Source organism: Vespa velutina, chromosome 16, assembly GCF_912470025.1.
Source record: "Vespa velutina chromosome 16, iVesVel2.1, whole genome shotgun sequence".
Taxonomy (NCBI): domain Eukaryota; kingdom Metazoa; phylum Arthropoda; class Insecta; order Hymenoptera; family Vespidae; genus Vespa; species Vespa velutina.
The window spans coordinates 2,520,001-2,547,500 of record NC_062203.1 but is presented as its reverse complement, the minus strand read 5'-3'; the positions used below and the strand labels follow the sequence as shown (position 1 = coordinate 2,547,500).

The following is a 27,500-nucleotide window of genomic DNA, read 5'->3' as shown; positions in this document are numbered from 1 at the left end:
CAACTGTTCAAATTATAATCCTAATTTTGTATTCTCTCAACAAATTCAAATATAAATCTTTTCTACTTTTGATAATAACATATTACATGTAATATCTACATATAAACATTTACGCGTAAATATATCACCAAAGAAATTTATATTCAATAAAATTATATTCCTACTAATTTATTTTATTAAATAAATAAATAGAAAAGTCATGTCCGATGGTATCTCATATGACGTAAATGTTTAAATATATAATATGTAAAAATATTAATTGATTTTTCTTCCATCTCTTTCTCTCTCTCTCCCTCCCTCTCTATTTTTCTCTCTGGTATTCACTATTAAAAATATGTCAAGATGACGATAGTAAAGGATAGAGAAGATACGGAGAGTGATGCGAAAAAGAGATTACGCGTTCGATAGAACGAAGCACGTGCAAGCACTGCTCGAGGCTAACTTGGAAGCCGAATACGGGATAACAGAGAGAGAGAGAGAGAGAGAGAGAGAGAGAGAGAGAGAGAGAGAGAGAGAGAGAGAGAGAGAGAGAGAGAGAGAGAGAGACAGAGATAGAGAGAGAGACAGAGTATAGGGATGTGGTAAAAGGGTTGTCTCTGAGTGAGCCGTGGAGAAAGGTAGAGAGAGGGAGAGAGAGAGAAAGAGAGAGATGCTACATGTTTCGTGATACTCAGTAATGCTGTGGAGCGTGTACTTACACACTACGGTAAGATTCTTCGAGGCGGAGGCTGTGAAGAAGGTCGGCGCGTCTGCTGTAACTTCGCAGCTGAACGTACCCGAGAGGGCGAAGTCGACGTTGTGCAGCGTTACCTCGTTGTTGTTGGACTTACCAGCCTGAAACCGCACATTGAAAATGTACTGACGTCGTATTCATGTTATCACTCAGACACAAGATATATTTATAACTTATCACTACTTTCAATTAATATTAATGATTATTATTCACTATACATAATCGTTCGTTATATAAATAATATGTATTCGTCATTGTTCAACAAACACACATAAACAATGTAAATAACGTAAAACATTTTGTTTTATCAATAAAATGAATTTTCACGTAAATTCCAATTGATTAAAAAAAAAAAAAAAAAAAAGAAAAAAAGAAAAGAAAAATCTCAATATTATTAACACGAAGGATTTAATAAGATAATTTTTAATTTTATTCTTCATGTACTTTCACAAATTTTCTTAATACTTCGGAGATAACGTTTAAAAATCTTTACGTGAGCAAAGACGAGACGAGACTGAACGTGACCTACTATTCTAGTAGTAATTCCTTCTTCCTTTAATCGATAAGTTGTTAATGTGTACAAACGAATTGTCCTCCGGTTATGTTTTTAATACAAAAAAGGAAGAGAGAGAGAGAGAGAGAAAAAGAGAGAGACAAAAATATAAACAAAACGTAAGAACAGTTTATCTCGTCGTAGATATATGAATATGTAAATATTTTAGATCGTTTGTATGTTACCAACTCGTATCTTACGTATGTATTTATGTATATATACTGGGGCTTATGAAACAATATGGAGGAAAGTATAGATAGTCTTAAAATCAATTTATACAATGTTTATGAATACCTCTGATATACATATATATAATTTTTCTCTTTCTTCTTTTTCCTTTTTTAAATCGTTTTTATCATTCGTTTCCGAGAGAAAAAACAAAAAGCAAATAGTAATAAAATAATTGAGTTAATCGATATTTGATTTTAAGAAAAATTCATATATTTATTAACAGATATAACATTTTCTTTAATATCTTGAAAAATATAAAATAAAATTTCTTAAAGATAAAATTTATTATTATTAAAAAATCCGACTCATTGATATGACAGATTAAAAATTAAATTTATGCTCACGTATTTATTCATTAATCATTGATTTTTCCTCGATATCGTTAAAATATAAAAATAAATGAATAGACAGATCGATTATGTAAAGAAATATTTCTTGATTGAAGGGATTAAATTGATCTAGTTATCTGCATCAATTTGTTTCCATAATATGCTTTAAAAAAAAAAAAAGAAAAAAAAAGAAAAAAAAATCAATTAAATTGAAAATTCGCTGTCTATCTGTCAAATAAATAAAATACAATATTTAGAATTCTTCCGATCTTTTTTTATTGCAACGTATAAATTAATTAAACATTCAAATCAATTCACAATGCATAATAAATGGAAACTTTACTTTAATCTAAAATTCCTTTTTATTTATCTATAATTTAAATTATACGAGGAAGTTAATGAAGGATGAATATATAAAAAAAAAAAAAAAGAAAGAAAAAAAGAAAAAAGAAACCCCGGAATTAAAAGAGATTCATTGAAGGAGTCACGAAAAGCATATTCGAGGATAGCTGTTAAAGGAGGACTATGTATAATTTAATCGGGGATCTTTCCAAATTGTTTCATTAGCATTTCATCGGTTTGATATCTTCTTTATCGTCGATGGAAATTCGAGAAAGAGATAGATAGAAAAGGCTTTTATTATCAATATTCGCTTTCAACGTTCGTGGACGTTCTTACGGCCGTACTTGAGTAAATCAACGTCTTATCAGAAATTATCTAGCACTCGGATAAATTGACCCGATGAACTTAAGTGGCGGAGATGAAGGCAAAAAGGAAGGAAAGAGAGAGAGAAAGAGAGAGAGAGAGAGAGGAGAGGGGGGAGAGAGAGCAGAATCGAAGAAAATGGAGAAGGAGGAAGCGTCAAAGAGGAAAGGTTTAATCGGTACGGTCAAAGGATTGTATGCGTAATTAGAGAAGGTCAAATAACGAACGAAGGTAAGAAACTGAAATGAGAGAGAGAGAGAGAGAGAGAGAGAGAGAGAGAGAGAGAGAGAGAGAGAAAGAGAGAGAGAGAAAGAGGGAGAACAAAAAAGAAAATGTGGAGAAAGCGAAACGAAGGAATGGCGGTTCCTTTGACGAAACGAAAGTAAGGCAAACGAATTCTACCTATTTGATCTAGAAAGAAACGTAACACGAAAGAAATAAACGGCAGAAAGTAACTTGGTGTCGTTTGAAAAAGAACTCTTTCTCTCTCTCTCTCTCTCTCTCTCTCACTCTCACTCTCTCTCTCTCTCGCTCTCTCGCTCGCTCGCTCTCTCATTCTCACTCTCTTTCCCTCTATCGTTTCAAAAGTTTCAAACCAAGAGAGGAGGAAAATTTTCATGATAGTTCTTATGATTTTGATTAAAGAACACGAGAAACTGTACCTTTTGTTCTTCTAGAACAAGAAAAACGAAAAAGAAAAAAAACCTCACCCCCCGCCCCCGCCCCCCACCCACCAAGAAAGTATGAAAAAAAAAACTGACGTACAATTCCTATTGATATAAATAAAAGATAACGAGACTGAGAGTGAGAGAGAGAGAGAGAGAGAGAGAGAGAGAGAGAGAGAGAGAGAGAAGTTGTGGGAACCAAAATGGAAGATCGAAAATGACAAAACACGTTCGAGATAAAGTTTGATCTAGTTTTTGCCGATAAAAGAATATCGACGAAACGGATCATACTCTTCTCGATATTCTCTTCTACATAGAAGAAAAAAAAAAAAAAAAAAAAAAAAAAGAAGTGAGAAACGACTCTAGTTGTAGATCTATCGTCCCTTTCCCCTCCAGCCCTTCCCACTCTCTCTTTCTCTTTCTCTCTATCTCTATCTCTCTCTCTCTCTCTCTCGAATTTGAGAATAACGAAAAGCGTATGCAACGAAGCGATTGAACGTGAATCGCAAAATCGCGTGAAGAAAAATGGAAAACGATAAAAAGGTCTGAATTTGTGTCCGAGATCATTCGATCGATTCGAAATAACGAAGTCCCTTACCACGCTCGATCAAAAGATATGTGTGTGTGTGTGTGTGTGTGTGTGTGAGAAAAGGGTCGGTTAACTCGAAATCGTCGTCCTCACAAAAAAAAAGGGAAAAAGAGAAAAAAGGAAGAAAAAAAGAAGAAAAAAAAAAAAAAAAAAGTTTAGATACAAAGGAGGTGAAAAAGCTTCAAGGACATTGGAGACTGTTAGATGTGGAAGCGTTGAAACGACAATAAAAGCTTTGGACGATCAAACGGGACTGTTTTACGACGATTAGATAGGTCAAGGGTACTGTTAACGAGGACCGTCCGAGGTGGTAAACGACGCGTCGCAGCATCGACGATAAAAGCACACCGCCATATTTCGTCCCTTCCTTCTCTCTCTCTCTCTCTCTCTCTCTCTCTCTCTCTCTCTCTCTCGCCCTCTCCTTTCGTCGATTCAACATCGCTTCCGAGCAGCATAAATCAAGAAATATGGAAGAACGCGATTCGAACGACTTTATTACGGCTATATATACATCATCCGTTCGTTTAGGATTCGTCGTGATTGCAACCTGTTTGGATATGAATGGTGTGTGTGTGTGTGTGTATGTGTGTACGCGCGCGCGTGTGTATGTGTAAATTATTATTAAGATAAAAAATATTATTAAGATAAAAAATTCTTGAAAAAAAAAAAAAAAAAAAAAATAAGCAAACTTTTGAAAATTTATCTACTTCGTTAATTTAACTTTTCTTTGGATTTTTATTTATAGGAGAGAGGAGGGGGCAGGAAAAGAAGGGAGGGAAAGGAAGATACTTCTTATTTAACGATTTTCTTTTTACCTTTTCTCTCTCTCTCTCTCTCTCTCTCTCTCTCTCTCTCTCTCTCTCTCTCTCTCTCGCTCTCTCTCTCTTTCTCATCATTATAAATAACAAAATTTGTATTACTATTTTAGAGAGTGCTCATATTGTTATATTATTAGATTGACCCCTTAAAATTCCTTTATATTTATATTATATAACGAATAATCGTACTATTGAACATTGAAATAATTATTTACGTTATATATGGCAAGGGAGATTACTGAAATACTAAATATTTTGAAACCATCAATTGGGAGTTCCTGAAATCGGATTAAGCATGATTTAAATGGGAAAAAAAAATAAAAAAAAATAAAACAAATAAAAATAAAAAACAATATATATAAAAGTACATTTCGTGGATTGTAATTCAGTTTGTGATTAAACTCTTGAAACGCAAAATAAACGAACGATTTTCCGAGCGTATTATTACGGACGAACGAAAATTTGATTGTTTGCAATAATACAAAAAAAAAAAAAAAAAAAACAAAAAAAAAAAAAAAAAAAACAAAAAAACAAAAAAAAAAGAAAGAAAGAAAAAATCACTACAATAAATTAGTATCAGTATCCCTAAAGGAGTTCAGTTATTCGCCAAGATATAATAGAATCACATACATATTTGCAGATTGAGTAAATATTAACAGAAATGAAACGGAATATTTTCATTCATTTTCAATATTTGCCTAACATTGTTCTGATCGAATTAATTACTTATTCTGATCTCTTCAGAATAAGTTCTCAGAACTTTAAGTTCCTGGTAATCTGCGAAATACCACGGAACATATTTGAATCATAAAAGTTTGGAAAATTATGAAAGGAAGTACATAATTATACAATTTCTCAGAAGATGATAAAGGATCATTCAACAAAATTTTATATGGATTATCGAAAATAAAATTTTGTTACATTAAATTTTATTCATGAAAATTAAAAGTTGATAATTATGATTAATAAAAAATAATCGACGATTAATATTTTTGCGAAGTTTCAGCTATTGATCTTTATGGGAAAAAGAAACAAAAAAAAAAAAAAAAGAAAAAAAAACTAATTCACATTTTAAGCCGATCTAATAATAATAAAGGACAATATCGAATTAAATATTTATTCAATAAACGTGAGCGATCAAGTATTGAATAATAGTTAGTAAATTACTGAATAAATAAGCCAATCGCAATGGATGTGTTTTTGTCACAGAAAATAAAAAATAAAAAGTAATTTTACATCGAAGAAGATATCGAAAAACAAAGAATAATCAAAATGAATAATGGTGGGATTATCAACATCTCAATTAAGAATTTAATACCAAAGAAATTGAAAACATTTGTTTTATCAAAAATTCTAGCCCTTTTCTAAATTCATACCAATCTCCCTCAATATTGCCCTATATATTATAATAAAAGTACAGTAGAAACCTTACCCTTATAAGATGGCGAATATCCATCAGGTTTTTACATGAAATTTTTATTTATCTTCGATTACACGGAGGCGCAAAAAAGAAAAAAAAAAGAAAAAAAAAAAAAAAAAAAAAAAAAAAAAAAAAAAAAAAAAAGAAAAAAAGAAGGTAGAACGTGAGTCGTAAACTAAATCTTCCTTGCTTATAAATTTTTTGTTACCACAGGGAATGATCAACGTACGAGACGTGTATGTGACACTCGAATCATTAATAAAGTAATAAAGAGTTAGAGATGGGTCATCGCTTGTAATACCGAAACAAAACTCCGCTATATTTGCATTCTTTTATATTAAATAGCATTTTATTAAACATACTTTTTTGGTCGCCGAACTTGCGTATAAAAATATAAAAGAAATATAACTTACATCAACGTGTATCCCAGTGATATTAAAGATCTTGTTGGTCTGTTCTTCGTTCGGTGAATATCGGTAGAACTCGTACCTACCGCGGTACCACTTGACAGAGTAAAGGGGCGCCCTCTCGAGATCATAATGGCAACGTAGAATCACCTCCTGACCACGTTGCACCGCCTCCGGAACCACTTCCAAGCTGACGTTCCGCAGGCACCTCGCACCTTTGTGGAAAATGAGAACGGGAACGGAGCATTAAGTCTAGTGTGCATCATTAGTCCGCCTTTACTCATCGTGCCGGGGGTTACACAGCACGCGTCAGCGAGAAATTGCAATTCCACCGAATGACAATTCCTCGCTTTCTCTCTAGACCAACTCTTTCCTCCCTCTCTCCTCCCTTCCCTACCTCTTTGCTCTCTCTCTCTCTCTCTCTCTCTCTCTCTCTCTCGTTTCATCTTTATCCAGTACTTTATACTCTTTCGCACCAACGAACACGCACAACACTTGTGTGTGATTATGCTTCTACTACTACCACCACCACCACCACCACCACCACCATCCCCCTCCCCCGCGCCTCAACCCCTCTCCTCTTCTCGTTCTCTTTTCTTTTTTTTTCTTTCACCCACAAACCACCCCTTCTCCCTCCTATATGTCCCGCCATTTCGCAATGACGTGCAGCACGCGACACTCAACCCGACTTCGACCCCATAATTCCTTCGCGTAATTTTTTTTTCGCTGACGCTCCGTTTCTTCGGATTTATCGACAATTCGAACCTTTCAATTGGTGTTCTCTCGTTCGATCGACTCCTTGAGAATAGCACCCCTATCGAGATATAAGTATCGCTCGCTCTCGTTCTTTTTTCTTTTTTCTTTTTTTTGTTCTTTTTCCTTTTCCTTCTTTCTCTTTTTTTTTTCCTTTTTTCTTCTTTCTCTTTTTTCTCATTCTTGTCATTTTCCACACGGATGAAAATTTCGTTTAATTATATGGTATAATGGTGGTACCATGCAAAAAAGAAAAGAAAAGAAAAGAAAAAGACGCTTTTATCATTGCTTTAGATCTTTCAATCCCGAAATGTATGCACGCGATAACAAAGTTAGAAAAATTTTTCATTTGATTTCATAATAACGTGATAACACCAATTACGGTGTTACAATAATTTTTTAAGTTTCTTCGTACTGTAATATTTTTCTCCTTTAGCTTTTAAAATACTTACTCGTATAATATGTAGTTAATAAGTATCAAAAAAGAAAGGGAAAAAATATATATATATATATATATATATATATATTTTTTTTCTTTTTAAGAAAACATATATTAAAGGATCAAGAAGTGAAAAAAAATCTCTTCTATGCTTTTATAATTTTATTCTAACGTAAAGTATGAAAATGTAGCAATACGATTTGATGAATATTCTTTTCACCGTCGAAATCGAAAAAATATTCTTTCATAAACATTTTCTACAAAAAAAAAAAAAAAAAAAAAAAAAAAAAAAAAACAATAGAGAAAAAGAAGACCAGAAAGAGATAGGAAATGAACGTAACAATTAGAGAAAAAAAGAAAAGAAAAAAAAAATGGAAAAAAAAGGACAAAAAAAGAGGAAAAAATAGAAAAAGAAATAAATTTTTGCGAACGACGATGTTAGGGGTTGCTGTCGCGAGAATCGTAACATGCAAAGAAATGAAAATTTCCCCTCCTTTCCCTACGAAGACTCAAGCGTTGTAAGTCGGAAAAGCTGTCTTCTTTCCTTTCATTTAGAATTGAAAGAGACATGCTACGTACGTTAAACTTTCCACGGACTACTTTTCGAGAAACACTTTATTCTGAAGTCTACCTTCACGTTCCGTCGTTCATCTCTCTTTGATATACACCGTCCAAAATGTGCATCATCATCATCATCATCATCATCTCTCTTCGTCTCTCTCTCTCTCTCTCTCTCTCTCTCTCTCTCTCTCTGTCTCTCTCTCTCTCTCTCTCTCATACACTTAAAGCTCCTAACCCGTTAAGTTTTTATGCACCAAAACACCAGAATCAATTACAACTCTTAACTAATTACTCGTAAAGCAGGCTAATTAGGTAAACGTACTTGTGACCTTTTCAACTCGTTTCTTTTTCCATGAGAAAAAAATAAAATAAATAAATAAATAAATAAATAAATTAAGATAGGTATGATAAAAGTACGATAAGAAATTATTACATATTTTGTTCCTAACAAACGAAACGAAAAGATGTGAAAATGTTCGAAAACATTTCCACGTATTTTATATTTCGTAGAGACATTTAATTCACCAATCTCCCTAATGAAGCTAATTACTCCTCGGTAGTTCCCCCCCCCCCCCCCATCCCATTCGAATAGTAAGAATCCATGAATAGGAAAAAGGCGAATAATTTTTATCGCTCTATTTCGTCGAATGTAAGAAAGTGTAAAATGGTATTAAATCCGACAATTAACGATGAGTATAAAGTAAGAAATAGAAAGAGAGACAAAGAGAGACGGAAAGAGAGATAGATAGAGAGAGAGAAAAAAGCAAGTAAGAAAGAGAGAGAGAGAGAGAGAGAGAGAGGAAGAAAAAGTAAAACTATTATATAAGAATACAATGACGTCAATCTCTAAATTATTAAATTGATCAAATTATGATGGTTTTATGATTGTTCTTATTAGCAGGTAAATGTTCAGATAAAATTCATTAGAGAGAACTAAGTTAATTAGTCTCTTACATGTGTATATATATGTGTATATATATATATATATATATATATATATATATATATATATATCTTATATATCTTATATATTAATTGCCTATGCACGTGCTGCTAATATCATCATTAGCTTTATATTCAAATACGTATAACGTAACGTGTCTCCATTAATTTTCGCTTTTCCAGAGATCATTAATACGAATAAATTTTATCAAAAATCATTATTTAACGTTATATATCGGAGGAGAATTTTGGAAAATAGATAAAACAAGCGATCGAATCGTTAAATCGAAATAGCGATCGTTATGAGACCTATATCACTAGTAAATATAATAAATTGATATTTTAAACATTTGAATTTTATATTTTATATTTTATATTAAATAAGAAAAAAAGTATCATTACAATGATATTTATAGTTCACACGATAAAATTAAACTATTTTCATATTACTTTTAAGTTCCTGCGCAAAGATTTAACTTTTAACGATCGTAATAATTTTTTATAAACACGATTTAAATATTCTGATAGGTTAAAATTATTATTAATTCAAGAATGAATTTCGAATAAAATGTATTCTCAATAGAAAAATTATTTGTCACGAAATCTTTCTTGTTTTTTTTTCTTTTTTTTTTTTTTTTTTTTTAAATTCAATTTTATATTTATATTTCATACGACAGACCGTCGTTGTATATTGAAATCTGGTAGATGCAAATAAAATAAAACGATCCGCATGATGGTATTTAGTATGAAAATAATAGATGCTCTTGGCCATCCTTAAAATATCCCATATTTCGACCGCAAAAGATTTAAAATTCGTGACTAGGAAATTACGGCCGATAAGATAATAATTTCCTCTTTACAATTAGCAGCGAAGTGTTTCCTTTGACGGCCAACAGTTACGTTTGTTCTCTTCCATCTTTCCTCAAACTCCATCAGCTCTCGCGTCGTCTCTCGTTCCTTCCTTTTCATAACTTTGAAATTTATAACGAAGTTTTAATAACCACTCTTCTTCCGGCGTGAAGGGAAGAGAAGAGCAGCCGACAGGTTACTCGTTGTATCACGATAGAAGAGAAAACGACGCTTTGAATATCGTTTCTCTCCTCTCCTATCCTCTCTTCTCCTCTCATCTTAAAATTATTATGCGTTAAATATTACCCTCAAGCGTATTCCTCTACGCAAGTGACGCGTTATCACGATTAATGAATAATTAGCGTATTTGATACGCCTTCATTGATATCCAATGGCCCCGTTGCGTCATTTCTGTGTCATCGTTCATCGATCCTTCACGTAATATAACGTGCATATATAGTTCAAGCGGGAAAATTACTTCGATATTCACAACTGCAATGCATTCATGATTCACGAGCCTAACGAACTGAAACAAATATGAACTCGGTCTAATTGGCAATGTACTAATATATACAATTTCTTTGCCAATTTTTTCTTTTTTTTTTTTTTTTTTTTTCCCCAAAAGAATTTTAGATCAAATATTTGAAAATCTATATATGTAATGTATGAGAACTTTGTAATTAATTATTATCGATTTATTACATATTACATAAGATTCTTGAACAAAGATTTAAATGATATTACACTATTATTATATGCCGTTAATTGTATCACGTCGTAGACCGCAATTAGCCGTGGTCTTTTACCCATCATTTTCTAAATAAAACGCGTGACGATAATAAGCGTCACTTACGACGAACTTTTAAACATTCTTAATCTCTTTTTTATTTCAAAAATTCCTACAGATTATAAATCTTCTATTCCTCCTCCTCCCTCCCCTTTTTTTTTCTTTATTTTTAAATATTCTTACACTTTTAAGGTTTTAAAATTAAAACATTCATTTTTATTGCTTCCTCGTTATTTCTTAATTTTATTTATTTACTTTTAATTGATCTACGTCGTTTTGAGGAATTTATCGTCTTTCTTTTTTCTTTTTTTTTTTTTTTTTTAAATTTCATACTACGTACTTATATAAAATTGTTCATTCATCGTTCGACATCTTCAGTTTCAATGTCTCCTCTTTTTTTCTTTCTTTTATTTTTTATTTTATTTTTTTTTTTTATTGATCTTTTTTCCTTCTATATAATCTTATTAAGTTTCGAGAAGATGGGTGCTACAGTGTTCGCGGTATAATTCAAGAATTTCCATAGTGTGAGTGCACTTGCCGATACACCTGAGAATGTAATCTAGAGAAATTAAGCCGCGGTCGTAACTGGAAACGACGATGATCAGAATTGCAAAGTCCTGTTTGCGCATTTCTTGTACTTCTGCGTCTATCTAACTGTTCGGTTTCCATCTTTTCAACGCTCTCTCTCTCTCTCTCTGTCTCTCTCTCTTTCTCTTTCTCGCTCTCTCGCTCTCTCTTTCATTTGACTGTACGATGCTTTTCACGTTGCGGTCGGTAAGACGGTAAATAGATAATTCGTAGAACGAGACACACCTGATACTTGAAAAATACCAATACAAGTACAGCTGCACGTAGAAATCTCATTTTAATTGAACCGAACAAATAATAGGAGAATTAAATGGGAAATGTGTTAAATTTACTTAAAGTACAATTAATAACTACTCGTACATTCATTGTAGTTATAATATATAAATATTTGTGTATGTATGTGTACATATATATATATATATATATTGTTTTTATTATTCTTCATATCATTATGATTATAAAAGAAGTATAAAATAAATAATGATTCATGAATGAACTTTCATTAAAAAAAAAAAAAAAAAAAAAAAAAAATGCAAAGAAAAAAAAAAGATGTGTGTGTGTGTGTGTGTGTGTGTGTGTGTGTGTGTGTGTGTGTGTGTGTGTGTGTGTGTGTGTGTGTGTGTGTGTGTGTGTGTGTGTGTGTGTGTGTGTGTGCGCGCGCGTATATGTGTGTACGTATATACGTACAAGAATATAATATCAAAGTTTTTAAAAGATTCACATTGGTTAATGTATCTCAAAGGATTCTTGAAAATGAGTGCTCGATGTTTAAGCACAGCCAGCAAGGAAACGCGACTTTCTTCATGTTATTCCTTTCTCCTCCTCCTCCTCCTCCTCCTCCTCCTCCTCCTCCTCCTCCTCCTCTCTCTCTCTCTCTCTCTCTCCTTATAAATATATATTTCTTTTTTGGTTTCTTTTTTCTTTAATTCTTTCTCCTTTTCTTATTTTCCATTTGCGATTCGAAAAGTCCGCTACGTTCGGACGTAAAGCGGAAGCTCGAGCGGTAGCTTTCGATCGTTCTCTAGGATATTCGAGAATATACGTCGTCGTATCTGCCTCGGCTTATTGTCGAAACGACCGCACTCCCGGATAGCAGGCTGAACTTTGGACTTTGAGGGTGGCCGAATGGCTTGCCGAGTTGCAGTAAATCAGCCGGAAGTCACAAACAGATTCTGTATTGAAAATGAGGGAAGGAGAGAGAGAGAGAGAACGAGAGAGAGGGAGAGAAGGAAAGAGAGAAGTCAACGACCATGTAGAAAACTACGAACGAAAAGATAACAATCTTTAACAAAGAGAAACAATATTTTTCTTACTGGTTATATTATGCTTACTTTAATTATTAATACTTCATCTATTTACATTTCTGTGCAAAATGAATTCTCAGTGGTTAAGAAAATAACTGAATGAGTGAGTGAGTGTGTGAATGTATGAGCGAGTGAGTGATCATGTCGAGAGTCACACAATGAAAAAAAAAAAAAAAAAAAAAAAAAAAAAAAAAAAAAAAAAATAATTTTTGATAGAGAGAAACGATATTTTTCTTACAAGTTATCTTAGACTTTTTGTAATTATGAAATACTTCATTCATCTGCATATCTCTGCAAAATAAATTCTCCGTGGTTGAGGAAAAAAAAAAAAAAAAAGAAAAAAAAAAAAGAAGAGAGAGAGAGAGAGAGAGAGAAAAAAGCAAACAATATCTTTCTTACAAGTTATCTTATGTTTTTCTTATTACTCATATCTCATGTATTTTCATACGTATAGAAAATAAATTTTGAGTGGTTTAAAATTTCATTTAGAAAGTCGGAAACGTAATACTTACTCAAGGGAAAAAACAGTGGAGAAAGTTTAATATGAATTATAATTTAAAATATCCCAAACATAGTGTGTTGTATCCGCCGTGTATGTTGTTTTCCTATTTGGATAAAACTCCGTTGGGTTCGTAGAACAACGAATAATATCTTTCTTATTTTTTTTTTTTTTTGTTTTCTATTTTTTTTTCTTTTTTTTTTTTTTTTTTTTTTCTCTTTTTCTTCTTTTTCTTTCCTTCTTTCGTTATTTTACATAACATTCGAAAAACTTGTTTATGATTATTTGATCAACATTATCATAGGTTGAAATATACGGTACATTTATCGTACACATTGAATAAAGAAAAGGTACAAACATATATTGCTTTTTATGGGTTTCCCTAAAAGAAAAGTTTTACGTACGAGTTTAAGAAGCGATATATCGAGAATTTTCGTGCATCGATCCCATCGTATACACACATAATTCAACGGGCTTCGATCCTCGTTCACCTGGAAGCGACTCGATAAGCTCGGATCGTGCACGAAACGGATCCGTCATACGAAAGGGCAATCGTGTGCATAAATATGAAAATCGAATGACGAAGAGGACATTTCTCATCCTCATCGAATGTCTTAATATCGCGATGATGATGATGATGATGATGATAATGATAATAATAATAATAATTACAAAGTGATTTCACATATTTTCTTCATTATATTTCGTTATTTTATTTATATCAATTATGAGCAAATACATATATATATATATATATATCTGTTGTAAATGACTACGTGTAATAGTTCTTATAATGATGATTTACGTAAATCAAGTTTCTAAATCGTTTAAATACGAATAATTTAATGATATTATTTATTTAATGATATTACACGGAATATTTGCGGAGGGTTTATTGGAAATCGAAAATGTTGATGAAAATATGTATTATCGAATAAAAGAAAAATGTAATATTTCTGTAAATTTTATAACATATCGCTTCGTTTTATCGAATAGTTCAAGTTTCAATTAAGTAAATATTTATAAATATTATTTACTTTAAAAACATATATGATTTTTAATATATAATTTTATATAGATTTATATATATATATATATGTGTGTGTGTGTGTGTGTGTGTGTGTGTGTTGTATACGATGAATTAAAAATAATCAATAGTATTTAATTTGTTGAAATGAAAAATATTTAATCAAATAATAATCCTTAAATATGCCACTAATAAAGCATAAGTAACTAATTAATATTTGACGTAAAGGAAAGAAAAAAAAAAAGAAAGAAAGAAAGAAAGAAAGAAAGGAAAAAAAAAAGGAGAAAAAAAAGGGAGAATTTGTTAGCTACTGTAACGTGTTAAGAATTTCGTGAGAATAAATCTATGTCGAGTCGGCTTTGGAGAGAAAAATTAACGAGATTTTTCGAGATCCTTGGGACTCGGGGGAAAGAAGAAGAGGAAAAGCGTGGGTGGTTGTAATTCGATGGCGTGCTTGGAAGAAGGATAAACGAAGAAAGGAGTGGGAACGAGCGATTTCCGACGTACGTAGAAATCACCTCCACTTTTCTCATTCTTCCCACGATAATGATCCTTCGGGAAGGTTTTTCTCGAATACCACGGAAGTGCTTCCACCGAGGTTGTTCCGTGTTTGTCAAGGACAGAGACGAAAAGGAAGAGCTGTGAAAAAGATGGAGGAGAATGCTGGTACACAATATGATCTAAAGGAATTCAAGAACCTTTATCTTCGAATCGAGCAGCATTCGCGATGGAGTTGCCTGTAGAGAAGCAAGATTGAAAAGTAGAAGGAAGATGAAGAAGAAAAAAAAAAAAAAAAAAAAAGAAGAAAGTAAATAAAAAAAAAAAAAAAAATAAAAAGGGAAAGTTAAAAGAAATAAACAAATTCTAACAAGGTATATGTCTTACGAAATTATTCATCTTTGATTTTAATCAATACAAATTTTACAGATTATTATATTGTAGCTTTACGAAAATACGTATAAGTATTATATATAATTATGCTTTCTCTCTTTTCTTATTTTTTTTTTTTTTCTTTTTCTTTTTCTTATGATAATGTTTCTTTCTTTAAACGAATGAAAATCATCCCAATCATCCTAAGATTGTAATCGTTTATTGAATATTTTGTAAATTAGAAATAGAAAGAAAAAGATTATTAAATGTAAAAGTTTTTTTTTTACGATAAGAATAAAAAAAAAGTTTCAAAAACTTTTATCGTTCGATAGAAAATTTTTGACATAAATATGAATTATTTTGTAAGGACAAATTTTTAATTTTATTTCATTTTGAATTTAACCATATATATATATATATATATATATATATATATATAAACGCGTAAATTTAGCTTTCGAAAGTTAATAATCGAAATATATTACAATTTGTAAAATTTGTTGGAAAGAAAATTAAATGCAATAAAAATCCCTCATATTCCTTGTAAATAAAAAAAATTCTAAATGTCGAAAGAGAGAGAGAGAGAGAGAGAAAAGGCAAAGCTGACGAAAATTCTTGTATTTTTCATATTTCTCGACAAAATTCTTCTTTCGGCTATAACGTCAGTTACCACATAGTAACATTTATTATTCTATCCTATTCCCATTTACATTTTGCTTTTTTGAGAACATACATACATCGTATCAGAAATGAACGACTAAGTGTCGAAGTTATGTCTATTTCTCTACACATATTCCTATATTTCATATTCTATACGTTCTACAGGAGATACATATATGTATTCAATACTGATTGAAATTTCGTACGCGGTACAAGCACACAACCCGTAAATGCATACACCGTATATTCGGGATTTAATCCTTAAAAGCGGACGCGTTGTAACGCGTAATCTCTTCCAAAATCTGCACGGCGTCGATACAGTATCATAAAGCTTGAACAAAAATGGAAATAAAATGTGAATATAGAGCATGAGAAAGAGTGAGAGAGTGAGAGAGTGAGAGAGTGAGAGAGAGAGAGAGAGAGAGAATGAAAGAGAGAAAAATAAAGAGAGAACGAAAGAGAACAAGAGAGAGAACGAAAGAGAACAAGAGAGAAAATGAGAGAGAGAGAGAAAATGAGAGAGAGAGAAAATGAGAGAGAGAGAAAATGAGAGAGAGAGAGAGAGAAAGAGAGAGAGAACAAGAGAGAGGGGAGAGAGGAAGAGAGAGAGAGAAAAAGAATTGGGGGAAGACAAAACGTAAATGCAAACGTATGTATCTATATCTCTCATTCTCTTTCTCTGCACGTTCATACGGGTAAATGAAAATACAGCAGAGGCGACTGATTTGTGCAGTCGGATGTCAAAAAGGCAGAAAAGTAGTACGATCGTTGGAGAGTTGGAAAAACGTGTTACTTCGACGGCAGCTTTGATATAAAAAGTATGCTTCTCTCTCTCTCTCTCTCTCTCTGTGTCCCCTCCTCTTTCCCTCTCTGTCCTCTCCTCACGCTCTTTTTTTTCCATCCCTTTTCTCTTTTTCTACGGATACCATGACGTAGTAAAACACAAAAAAAAAAAAAGAAAAAAAAAAGAAAAAAAAGATTATAACGAAAGGGGACGACTCAGTAGCCATAACATTATCGTTTTATGGTATTCGAGGACAAGGTGGGCGTTCTTAGTGAGCGGAAAAGAGATGCGCGACCCTCTCTACCGGTTGGTGATGCTGGTCAGACCGACGGGTATAGAAGATGGCATAATAAAACCTTAAAGCGGAAGAGAACGAGATTTTTGTACGATCGAGAGAGATAGATGGATAGATGGATAGATAGATAGAGAGAAAAAGAGAAAGAGAAAGAGAGAGAAAGAGAGAGAAAAAGAGAAAGACTTCCTCTTTCTGGAAAGAGGGTAAAGGATAGTCAACGAGGCTCGTTTTAGACTCTTTTTAGAGGCTGGCACAGCTGATGAATTTTGCATGAATAAGAGATAATGCATAAATCTTTACGTCGAACCTCGACCGCACGCCCTCGTCAAGCGAGTTACGTTAACGTTCTGAAAAGAAAAAAAGGGAAGGAAAAGAAAACGAAGAGAAGGAAAGAGGGAGAGAGAGAGAGAGAGAAAGAGAGAGAGAGAGAGAGAGAGAGAGAGAGAGAGAGAGAGAGAGAGAGAGAGAGAGAGAGAGAGAGAGAGAGAGATGTTTTATCCTTTAGTGAGCACAGTACCATAGAAGAAGGAAATTAAAATGCGTCTATTTGAAAATTTTCTCTGAAGAACTTTGGGAAAAGTTTGCGGAAAGGTAAATTTAAAAATCGCTATGATAAGAGAAGAAAGAAAAATGTAAAAAGAAAAAGAAAAAAAAAGAAAGAAAAAAGAAAAAAGAAAAGTGATAATATAATACTAATAAAAGAAATATATATAAAAGAAATATATTGAAATAATCATTTGATAATTATTTCAATTATACTCACGACATAATTTTAAATGATATCGTATTAAAATATTGATCTTAAGATTTTATACTAAAATTTTTCATTCCTTGATTAATACAGAATGTTTTATTGGTTTTTGTTGTCTTTTCTTTTCTTTTCTTTTTTCTTCATTTTTCTTTCTCCTCTTTTTTTTCTTTTGTTTTTTTTTTTCTTTTGTTTTAAATTCCGCCTATAAGAACATATTTTACTCGCTATTATGTAAATCTTAAAGCGGAAAATACATGGATCATAATAAATTTTTACGAAATTTAATGAAAAACTTGAATTATTTCACGTATATTACGCTATGTTAAACATCAATATGTCATAATTTTCCAACCACATGCATTTATATATATAAAATAAATATTACATTCATGTTAATTAAATTAATCAAATTAATTACGTCGACTTCGATTATAATTTCTGATTGTACCGTAACGAATCGTGCATGTAAATTATAACGGATTACAATAACAATCAAAATAGTCTTTCATACAACGGGAATATGGAAATTTAACGATAACGTTGATTTATAACAACATTGTACTATTAATAATAACGAATATACACTTTTCGAAAGTTTCATCGTTAGAAACACTTCGCGCAAATTTCAAATTAACCTAATCGTTTTGCGAACTTCCGACGTTGCCTCCAAGCAACGCAAAGTTCTATCGTCGACACGCCTAAGCGCATGGGGTACTTCTCCTCTGTTGAAAAAAAAAAAAAAAAAAAAAAAAAAAAAAAAAAAAAAAAGAAAAGAAAAGTAAAAAAGAAATGACTAAAAAAAAAAAAAGAAAAAGAAAGAGAATAAAAAAAAGAAAAACCTTTCGTTTTTTTTTCTTTCTTTCTTTCTTTTTTTTTTTTTTTTTTTTTTTTAACGCAGTACAGTAGTGACGTGCCAACCGTATCATTTTTCCTCGTGTAAATTCGCACACTCCACTCACTGTTCGTCGTAAAACGAGCGCAACGGGCTGATCCAATGATACTATCGGAGTCTCTTCTACGAGCTATTAATAAATGAATTACGTTGTTGACGAGCAATGCGCGTATGTCTGGGCTCTTGTAAAAAAAAAAAAAAAAAAAAAAAAAAAAAAAAAAAAAGAAAAACAAGAAGAAAAAATAGAAACAAAATATAATATCAATACGAGCCTCGATGAATAGAAAGCAAACATAACATATAATATCTCTTTTATTCTAATTGTCGATTTAATTATTTTCATTCACGTAAATGTTATAACGCAAAACAAATTTGGTATTAACAGGAATATTAACATAAATAAATTCAATTTCTTTTTAGCAAAATTATATATATTTTTTTTTTCTTTTTTTTTTTTTTTTTATCGTTAAAGTCTGTCAATTTACTAAGCCTTGTAATTACATATGTATACACATGTATATACATATGTACACACATACACACGCTTATTTTTGTATATATAGGTATATATGTGTATATAAGAATAAATATATCAACGGAAACATTAATGCGAATGAAATAAGCATGATTTGAAGGTACTCGAAGTGACGTCGTTGAATAATCTCGATCATATAAAATCAGACGTTTCGATTACCAGAATTTATTTGACGACTACCCCCATCTTATTGATTCTTCGGCGTAATATAATGCAGTAAGAGGGTTAAAGTTGCCTTCCCTACTTGAATTCACCGTTAGAACTTGGAAACGGAATTGAATCGTTCGTTTCCTCTTCTCCTTTCTTACTCTAGCAAATCGTCCACGACGACGACAACGACAACGACGACGACGACGACGACGACGACGACGACGATGACGACGACGACGACGAAGACTTTGAGTTTCTGCTTTTAAACTTCACGAAACTATTGTAGTATTTTCTTATGATCAACCAACTTGAAACAGACTAGCTTTTCTCGTTTCAGTATATATTACCATTTGTCTATGTTCACTTCTGATAGACGAAAAAGACTTAGGTAGTGTAGTAGTGATAGTAATAGTAGTAATAGTAACAGTAGTAGTAGTAGTAGTAGTAGTAGTAGTAGTAGTAGTAGTAGTAGTAGTAGTAGTAGTAGTAGTAGTAGTAGTAGTAGTAGTGATAGTGGTTGAAAAGATATTGGTGAAGTGAATCTAGCCGAAATGTAAGAAGGACAGAGGAAATTCGTTTGGAGACAAAGCCCAGCCTTGGCAAACATTAACTAGATGTTTCCTTGTACGTTGCCTACCTCGCATTTTTCACTATTCTTTACTACCAACCCCCGGGCGACCTTTCGCGTTTGTCCTCTTAATTGAGTTTTTTTTTTTCTTTCTTTCTTTTTTTTCCCCTTCTTCTTCTTTTTTCTCAAAAGGCTCTACATCAAGCGAGTAAAGATACGGCTGGTATACAACTGGTGCAAGCGAGATGAGAATAAGAAAGGTATGAAGAAAATTCAAGGGAAGTAAATTGTCGTACTTGTTATCTACCAACGTTCGTACAACGTTCGTTCTAGTAAAGCGCTACCTTGATAAAATGGTTAACTTCGTCTATTCGAATGATGAAAGTCTCGGCACCGGCGGCAGGGAGGGCACAAAGCTATGCGTTATTAACTTTTAATTATCTTGATTTTTTAATGGAAGAAGAAAAAAAAAAAGGAGAACAATGCATTGCGGATATCTCGTTTAACGATGTCTTCCTATTACGGTAAAAGCGACAAACAACAAATTAAAAAAAAGAAAAAAAAAAAATACAAAATAGAGATTTCTTTTTCTCCGAGTATAGGATATATTTCGTTCGTTAAAATACCGGATATATCATATTGAAAAGTGAAATACATTGGGCCATTCGACAAGTCCATTATTCTTTCGATTAAATTGCAAATTCGTAAAGTATATAGTACATCTAATCGGAGTAATAGACGACAATTGTTCTCTGTAATCCAATAAAACCTCTTCCTTTCATTTTCCTCTTGTCAAGTATTATAAATTATGAATTTTCTTTGACTTCTTTTATTTTCTCTCTCTCTCTCTCTCTCCCCCCCTCTCTCTCTCTCCCCCTCTCTCTCTCTCCCCCTCTCTCTCTCTATTTCCTTTTAATTCCATCAATAGGATTGATTATTTCTTCGTTCTATGACGAAAGGTAATTTTCCAATTTGGATTTCTGTGAATGAAACGCCATGGCCATTCACGTTGATGTGTGCGAAATTACGAAAGTCTGAATGTTATATTTGGATTACGAAGTTGTTTTAATATGACGTTTAAACTCTTGCGCGCACACGCTGAGAATATTACATTTTAAATTATACCGTAGTAATGATTAATGCATCGACGATGCCATGACTTTCCTGAAACAATGAAAAAGACATGAACTGCATTATATGCAAAGAGACATTAAAAAAAAAAAAAAAAATAAAGAGAAAAAGAAAAAAAATCTATCGTAAACCGGTACAAGTTTATTCATTATTACACGAGTTCACAAATGAGATTAGCTAGCTGCATATAATTTTCTCTCGTAATATTTTTAATTTAAAGACGAGAGAACGATTTACAAATGCTGCGTGTACCACGAAAATGCGAATTCGAAATAACCATTTGTTTTTAATCCCGAAATCAATTGAACTACTACCGGTGAAAAATCAAATTTTTGTTGGAATTATTTCTTCTAAAATTTCAACGTTATCTATATATATATATATATATATATATATATATATATATATATATATATAAAAATAACGTTTGAATTAAAACAAAGCAACGGATCGTTATTACTTTTCACTCGGCAGAGAAATTCTATTATTTTAATTTATTTTACTTTTTGCTGTAATAATATCTCGTTGCTGATGTTTTTCATTGGTAACTTCGGTTTTCCAAATTTCATATATGTATTAAAGAAGATCGACCTTTCTTTCGTCTATATTTTTTTTTTTTTTTTTTTTTTCTGTAAGTATCCGTTGAAACAATTAAGTAACAAAAAAAAACACACACACACACAGATACACAAGAAAAAGAAAAAGGAAGAAAGACATGAAGAAAGAAAAATAGAAAAGAAATACTTGGAAACTTCCATGGTTATCCCTACTTTAAAATGACTGAAGTGAAGCCCAGAACTTTAGCTGGCTCTATATAATAAGTTTGATTAAGTATCAGCACTTCTAAGTACGTTCTCTGTCCGTTCGTTCGACAAAAGAACCGCCTATTAAAGCCGATGACGACGAAACGTTGCCGTTATTCCTCGTCAAACGTACTTCAGTGACGGTAACTCAAGATCGTCGACGTCTATCTAGAAGCTTTCTTCGCCACGTCGATTATCCTTCCTATAGTCTCTTTACCTCGTACCAACTACGAAAAGGAATTCTTATTACCGGTCCTTTTATCATCATCATCATTATCGAATCCGTCGCGTCGCGAGTTAACGAGAAAATCTTGCCTCTCGGCGATTCGTCAATCTGAGACGCGTAAAACGCAATCGCGAAATCGTATTTTTCGAATTTTCTTCATCCCCTTGGACTTCGGTAGTATTAATAGAAACATAAAAAGAGAGAGAGAGAGAGAGGGAGATAATTATTAAAATTCTATTACTTATTTTTCGATATATTACGTCTTTTTCATCTTTGATTTTAATTATTAATTAATTAAAAATTCTCCTTTAATCACTCTTTTGATATCTTTGAACCGATATATCCATGGCTTTTCATTTTTATTACAATTTAAATGCATGCTATGACATTTTATTTCATTTGGATGAAATAATATATCTTTTCATTTCTTTCACAATTAATACTTCATACATTTGGGGGGAGGAAGGGGGGAAGGAGGGAGAAAAAAGATGAAAATATCTTCTATTTTTGAGAGAGAATTATGTTTACTTCGATTGGACACATCTCAAAAATTACTTTATTTTTCAATGTTACACGAAATGCATATAAAGTACTATAATGATTAAAAATCAATTTTAACAAATATATTGATATTATTTGTATTGAAGTATATATTTTCAAATATGTTGAAATTATAAATAACGAGATATTTTTATAAATATAGAAAATTATAATAATTATATAACGAAATACTTTTAAAAATTATAACTACTATATTATATACCAGGTATAACTTATAATTAGAAAACGACAAACCTTCAAATACGATCTAACGTTAATTAATTTTGTGACAAAGAAAAAAAAAGAAAAAAAGAAAAAAAGAATAAATAAAACTTAAAAAGAAATTATAAAAGGATTAGAATATTTTATCTTATATCATCTAATATTTTAATATACAAACTTAGGACGCTAATTTAAAACATTATAACCATCGTAACATATTTTCAATTTATTTCCAAAGAACAAATTCCATTCGCTCCTTTATATATCATTTTTATAACACAATATAACAAACAACAATATTAAAACATGATGTTAAAATAATAAATAAATATTATTTACTTCTCTATTTATAATATAACATTGTTACATCGGAAGAACGTCGAAACAAAATTAACTTCGGTTCACTTTTCACCTCGTTCCGCTCAACAAACACGATGGCACTCACTTAACAAAATTGCCGTTCGGCTTGGACACGTGCAACTTCTAACGCCAATATAAAAAAAAGAGAGAGAGAGAGAGAGAGAGAAGAAAAAAAGGCTAGCTTTATGTATAGACGAATGACCCTTCAGATCGGTAAAACGCACTTCCGAATGGACGGATGCGTCCACGGCGCGTGTACCACGGAACCGATTGACCTGCGATGCGAACAATTTCCGCGGTTTCGAAAGTTTAAAAGCTCGCCAGGCCGGATTAAAACGGAGAAAGAGGGTAAACAAAATAACAGTCGAATCTCGTTCGATTTACTCTCTCGCTTTAGCCTACGTCTTTCTATCTACATTCGGCCAAGTCTATTCACGGAAACATCCCAGTCGTTCTTTCTAAAAACAAATAGGTCTCTAACTATATCGGCTCGATGAACGTTTATTAGCTTCCCAAAGTATTTTATCCTTAAAGTATGTACCGTATGTACGTATATACGTATGTATGTATGTATGTATGTATGTATGTATGTATGTATATAAAGATCGTTTAATATATATACGTAAGGTGGTCTCTGTAAGTGTCTCGGAATAAATAGGAAATTATTAAAGATTATTAATCTTTGGAAACATTTTAGATAATAAACAAGAAAAAAAAATATATATATATATTATTCACATAAATATATATGTTTTATTTTGACTTTGTTTTCATGTTATAACAAATTTTGTTATAGTAAAATTTGAAATGGACGAATAAAGGAATTAAATAAAATTTGTCGAAAAATACGTGCAATATTTGAACATACGGACGGAATTTGAAGATTACTTCTTATATAATAAATGTAAATGAATAGATAAAATTTGTTGAAATTCGAATCTATTGTAACAAAGTCATATAGGAAACATTTAAATATATGAATTATTTTTATTATTTAAATGTATTAAATAATAAAAATAAAACTTATAAAATCTTTAGGGATACCTTTTTGTGGAATATTTAATATAGTTATTATATATCATTTTATTTAATATATTATTGCGAATTAAAAAATATTAAGAGCAGATTTAAATTTATGTTAGTTTATCTTCTTAACTAATTTTTTTTTTTTTTTTTTTTTTTTAATAATTACCAAAATTTTCTTATATTTCTTTCTTAAAATAAAATATCAAATTTTATATCCATTTACGTATTATTTTTTAATATTTATTAAGTAATATTTTCTTCTCGTATAAAACTACGGATATAATGTTACAAATTTTTCTGTTATAGAATACTTCCTTGTAATAGACTCTGAAGATATTGTAAAGTTTTTCTTACCATCACAATTTATAAAATTACTTTTCTAATATTCCTCGTTTTATTTTTTTTCTTTTTTTTTTTTTTTTTTTTTTTTTTTACAGAGAATGATGCAAATAACGTCGATTGAATGTACCTATCCTGTAAAATGTTTTTCTAAACGGTTTCGAAAAATATTAATACATATATAATATATTTTCAAAAGTATCTCGAAATGTTTCTCGAGGCGATACTCGATCATTCCATTTATCTGACATTTATTGCTCGTTAAAAAAAAAAAAAAATAATAATAAAAAAAAGGAAAACGAAACGAGAAAAAATAATCATCCATTCGCGAAAGATCGTTCTCGTAAATCATTGTATTTGTTTTTTTTTTCTATTTTGTTTTTTTTTTCGTCGTGCTGATTTTCCTCTCACCTATGAATCCCTCTATTCGATATCTCTTTTTTAACGTTAAAAGAACCTCGGAATTGGTACGTTTGCGTTCACTAAGAGTAACGAGAAATGCACGCGACCACGCGTATGTTCAACGCGTGTCTGCACTCGACAGCTGTCACAATAACACAGTTTCGCATATAAAATACACCGATTTATTAACGAGGATGTTTGTTGTCCAGAGCACGACTCACGAAGATTCGAGGGAATGTACATACACGTGTTACGTATGTACGTATTCATGTACATATGGATGTATATACGTGTACATGACATGTGTGATGCTAATCTAAATCACGAAAGTTTATGGATTAAACGTTGACTCGTGTCTAGTTTGAACTGACATAATCGAATGGATATGGATAGATTTTGCTTCGAAGATTATCGAAGAGTCCTACCACATTAGTCAATATTATTTGATCTAACGTATGAAAATTATTCGTATTTATTTTCTAAATCATGTATTCTAGTTTATAAATCGATTTTTATAAATAAAAATAAACTGTATATTATTTTCCCACAAAATATAAAATAATGAATTATCTAAGAAAAAAAATTTATATTTCCTTATACGAACGTTTCTGTCTCTCCTTAATAATTCGAATAATGAAGGATTTTACTATATAAAAATTATAGAAATCTATATAATTATAACAATTAATAATTAAATAAAAATTACTAATATAAAAATATAAAATTCTCTCTCTTTCTATAGTAGAATCTCTTAACTCTTTCGCATAATAAATAAATTTAATACTATTGTTACACATAATAATATAAATGAAGTCGAAATAAATACAGTACAACGATTGAAATCTATTGAAATAACGATAAAAGATTTATAATTTAATTATAAGAATATTTAGAAAACTTTATAAATATAAATGATTTTTTAAACTCTATTTACTATATTGAAACAATATAATATGATATAAAAACAGCTGTAAGAAAATTTATTTTATTTATATAAAAAAAAAAAAAAAAAAAAAAAAAAGAAAAAAGAAAAAGAAAAAAAAAAAGGAAAAGAAAAAAAAATTTACAGCTATTATACCCTTTAAAAGATGCTAGATAAACGAGCAAACGCATAATACACCTCTACACCGTAACATGCTACTCGGCTCCAAAACTCGTTGAATATACCGATTAAAAGAGAACAATAGGCTGTCTCGTGAGAGAAAGAAAGAGAGAAGTAGTCTATTCCACCAATGAACTTTTAGACTATCCTACTACCCCACAGGATTTTACACTTTTCTCGGGTTGTAGAACGCTGTTGGAGGATTTTGCGGAGTTTGTCGCTGACACGTTTTTGTTTACGACGGAAAAATACTTCACGGAAGTCTCTCTTTACGAAAACGTTTTAAAATAAAAAACCATAGTGGAGGACAACTACTTTCTTCTCTTTCTCTCTATCTCTCCTATCTCTTTCTTTCTCTCTTTCTTCCTTTCTTTCTTTCTTTTGCAATATCCTCTTCTATCGTATCTGCAAGGGTCAACATCGCGAAATAAATCATTGCCCCTGTCTCTCTCACAAGTTTCCATGCAAGAGAAAATTCCAAGTGAATTTATCCATGTGCCTTTCCTACGATATTCTTTATCTATTAATTTTCTTATTTCAATGATTTCGAAAAAACAAATAATTTCATTTATTCGATCAAGAAACAAATATTATTTTAATAATTTAATTACGCTTATCGTAACACGAACTTCGATGTATGATCTTTAATGATTAATTTAATTATATTAATCATGAAAATATCTCGAACATGAATGTCTAATAAGAATAAAGATATTTTCTTTTTTCTTTTTTTTTTTTTTCTTTTTCTTTTTCTTTTCTTTCTTCTAATAATTTATCTCGATTTTAATCAATGGATTTAAAATATAAATAAATATTTGTCAATTATCGTTACGTATTATAGATTATTAGCCACATACAACTTTATCACAATCTTATGTGTCTATTATAAAAATACCATTTGCTTAAACGCAAAAAAATGATCGGTTTTTATCGATAATGCTAAGTTCCTTATTAAGCTTCAATGATTTTTATGATATTACGATCGTAAAAGGTCTTATGTTACTTGTCGGACTTTCGGACTTCAGCCGAAAACTTTGGATTTCCAATTTTACTTGCGGCTTATGATCAACCAGCAAAAGGGATTCCGTCGCTTAAAGGAAAAAAAAAAAAAAAAAAAAGAAAAAAAAACCAAAGTCAAGAATCGACTTTCTCGTTGAGAGAGAACTCGATCAATTTACTAAAGTCCTTTTTAAGGACTTTTACGATCGCTTATCCTACCTTTCACGCAAGATGCGTTTTTAAAGTTCATTTTTGTTCAAACTTAAATTGTGATATTCAAATACATATATATATATATATATAATAAATTATGCCATGATCGAAAAATTTTAATTATTATTTATACGAGGACGTGTCATTTTATCCTGAGAGAAATGTAAAACTTTCAATCTGTTTAATTCATGATGTACAAGGATGTCTCAACGAAAATTATCCATCAGAATTATTATAAAATCTAGTGACTTTTTTTTTTCTTTTTTTTTTTTTCCCCCGAAAAATATCAAAATGCATCTATTTTGTTTTCGAGAGGAACATATAGATTATAATGTATATCGTTTGAAAGATCTTTTAATTCTCTTTACAATCGTACTATTTATTTATTTTATTTTATTTTATTTTATTTTATTTTCTTTTCTTTCTTTTTCTT

At 31.1% G+C, this 27,500-nt stretch overlaps 1 protein-coding gene and 1 long non-coding RNA gene across 2 annotated transcripts in view; one reads left to right on the top strand and one right to left on the bottom strand.

The window, feature by feature from the left end:
* Positions 1-27,500, bottom strand: part of LOC124954937 — a 133,891-nt gene that overhangs the window by 57,182 nt on the left and 49,209 nt on the right. Inside the window, exons 2-3 of the mRNA XM_047508614.1 lie at positions 6,457-6,665; positions 699-834 (exon numbers count right to left, since the gene is read on the bottom strand). Coding sequence (XP_047364570.1) covers positions 699-834; positions 6,457-6,665 — 345 coding nt within the window. The remainder of the gene's footprint in view (positions 1-698; positions 835-6,456; positions 6,666-27,500) is intronic.
* The window catches only part of LOC124954938, a 45,504-nt gene that overhangs the window by 16,468 nt on the left and 1,536 nt on the right, over positions 1-27,500 (top strand). The window lies entirely within an intron of this gene.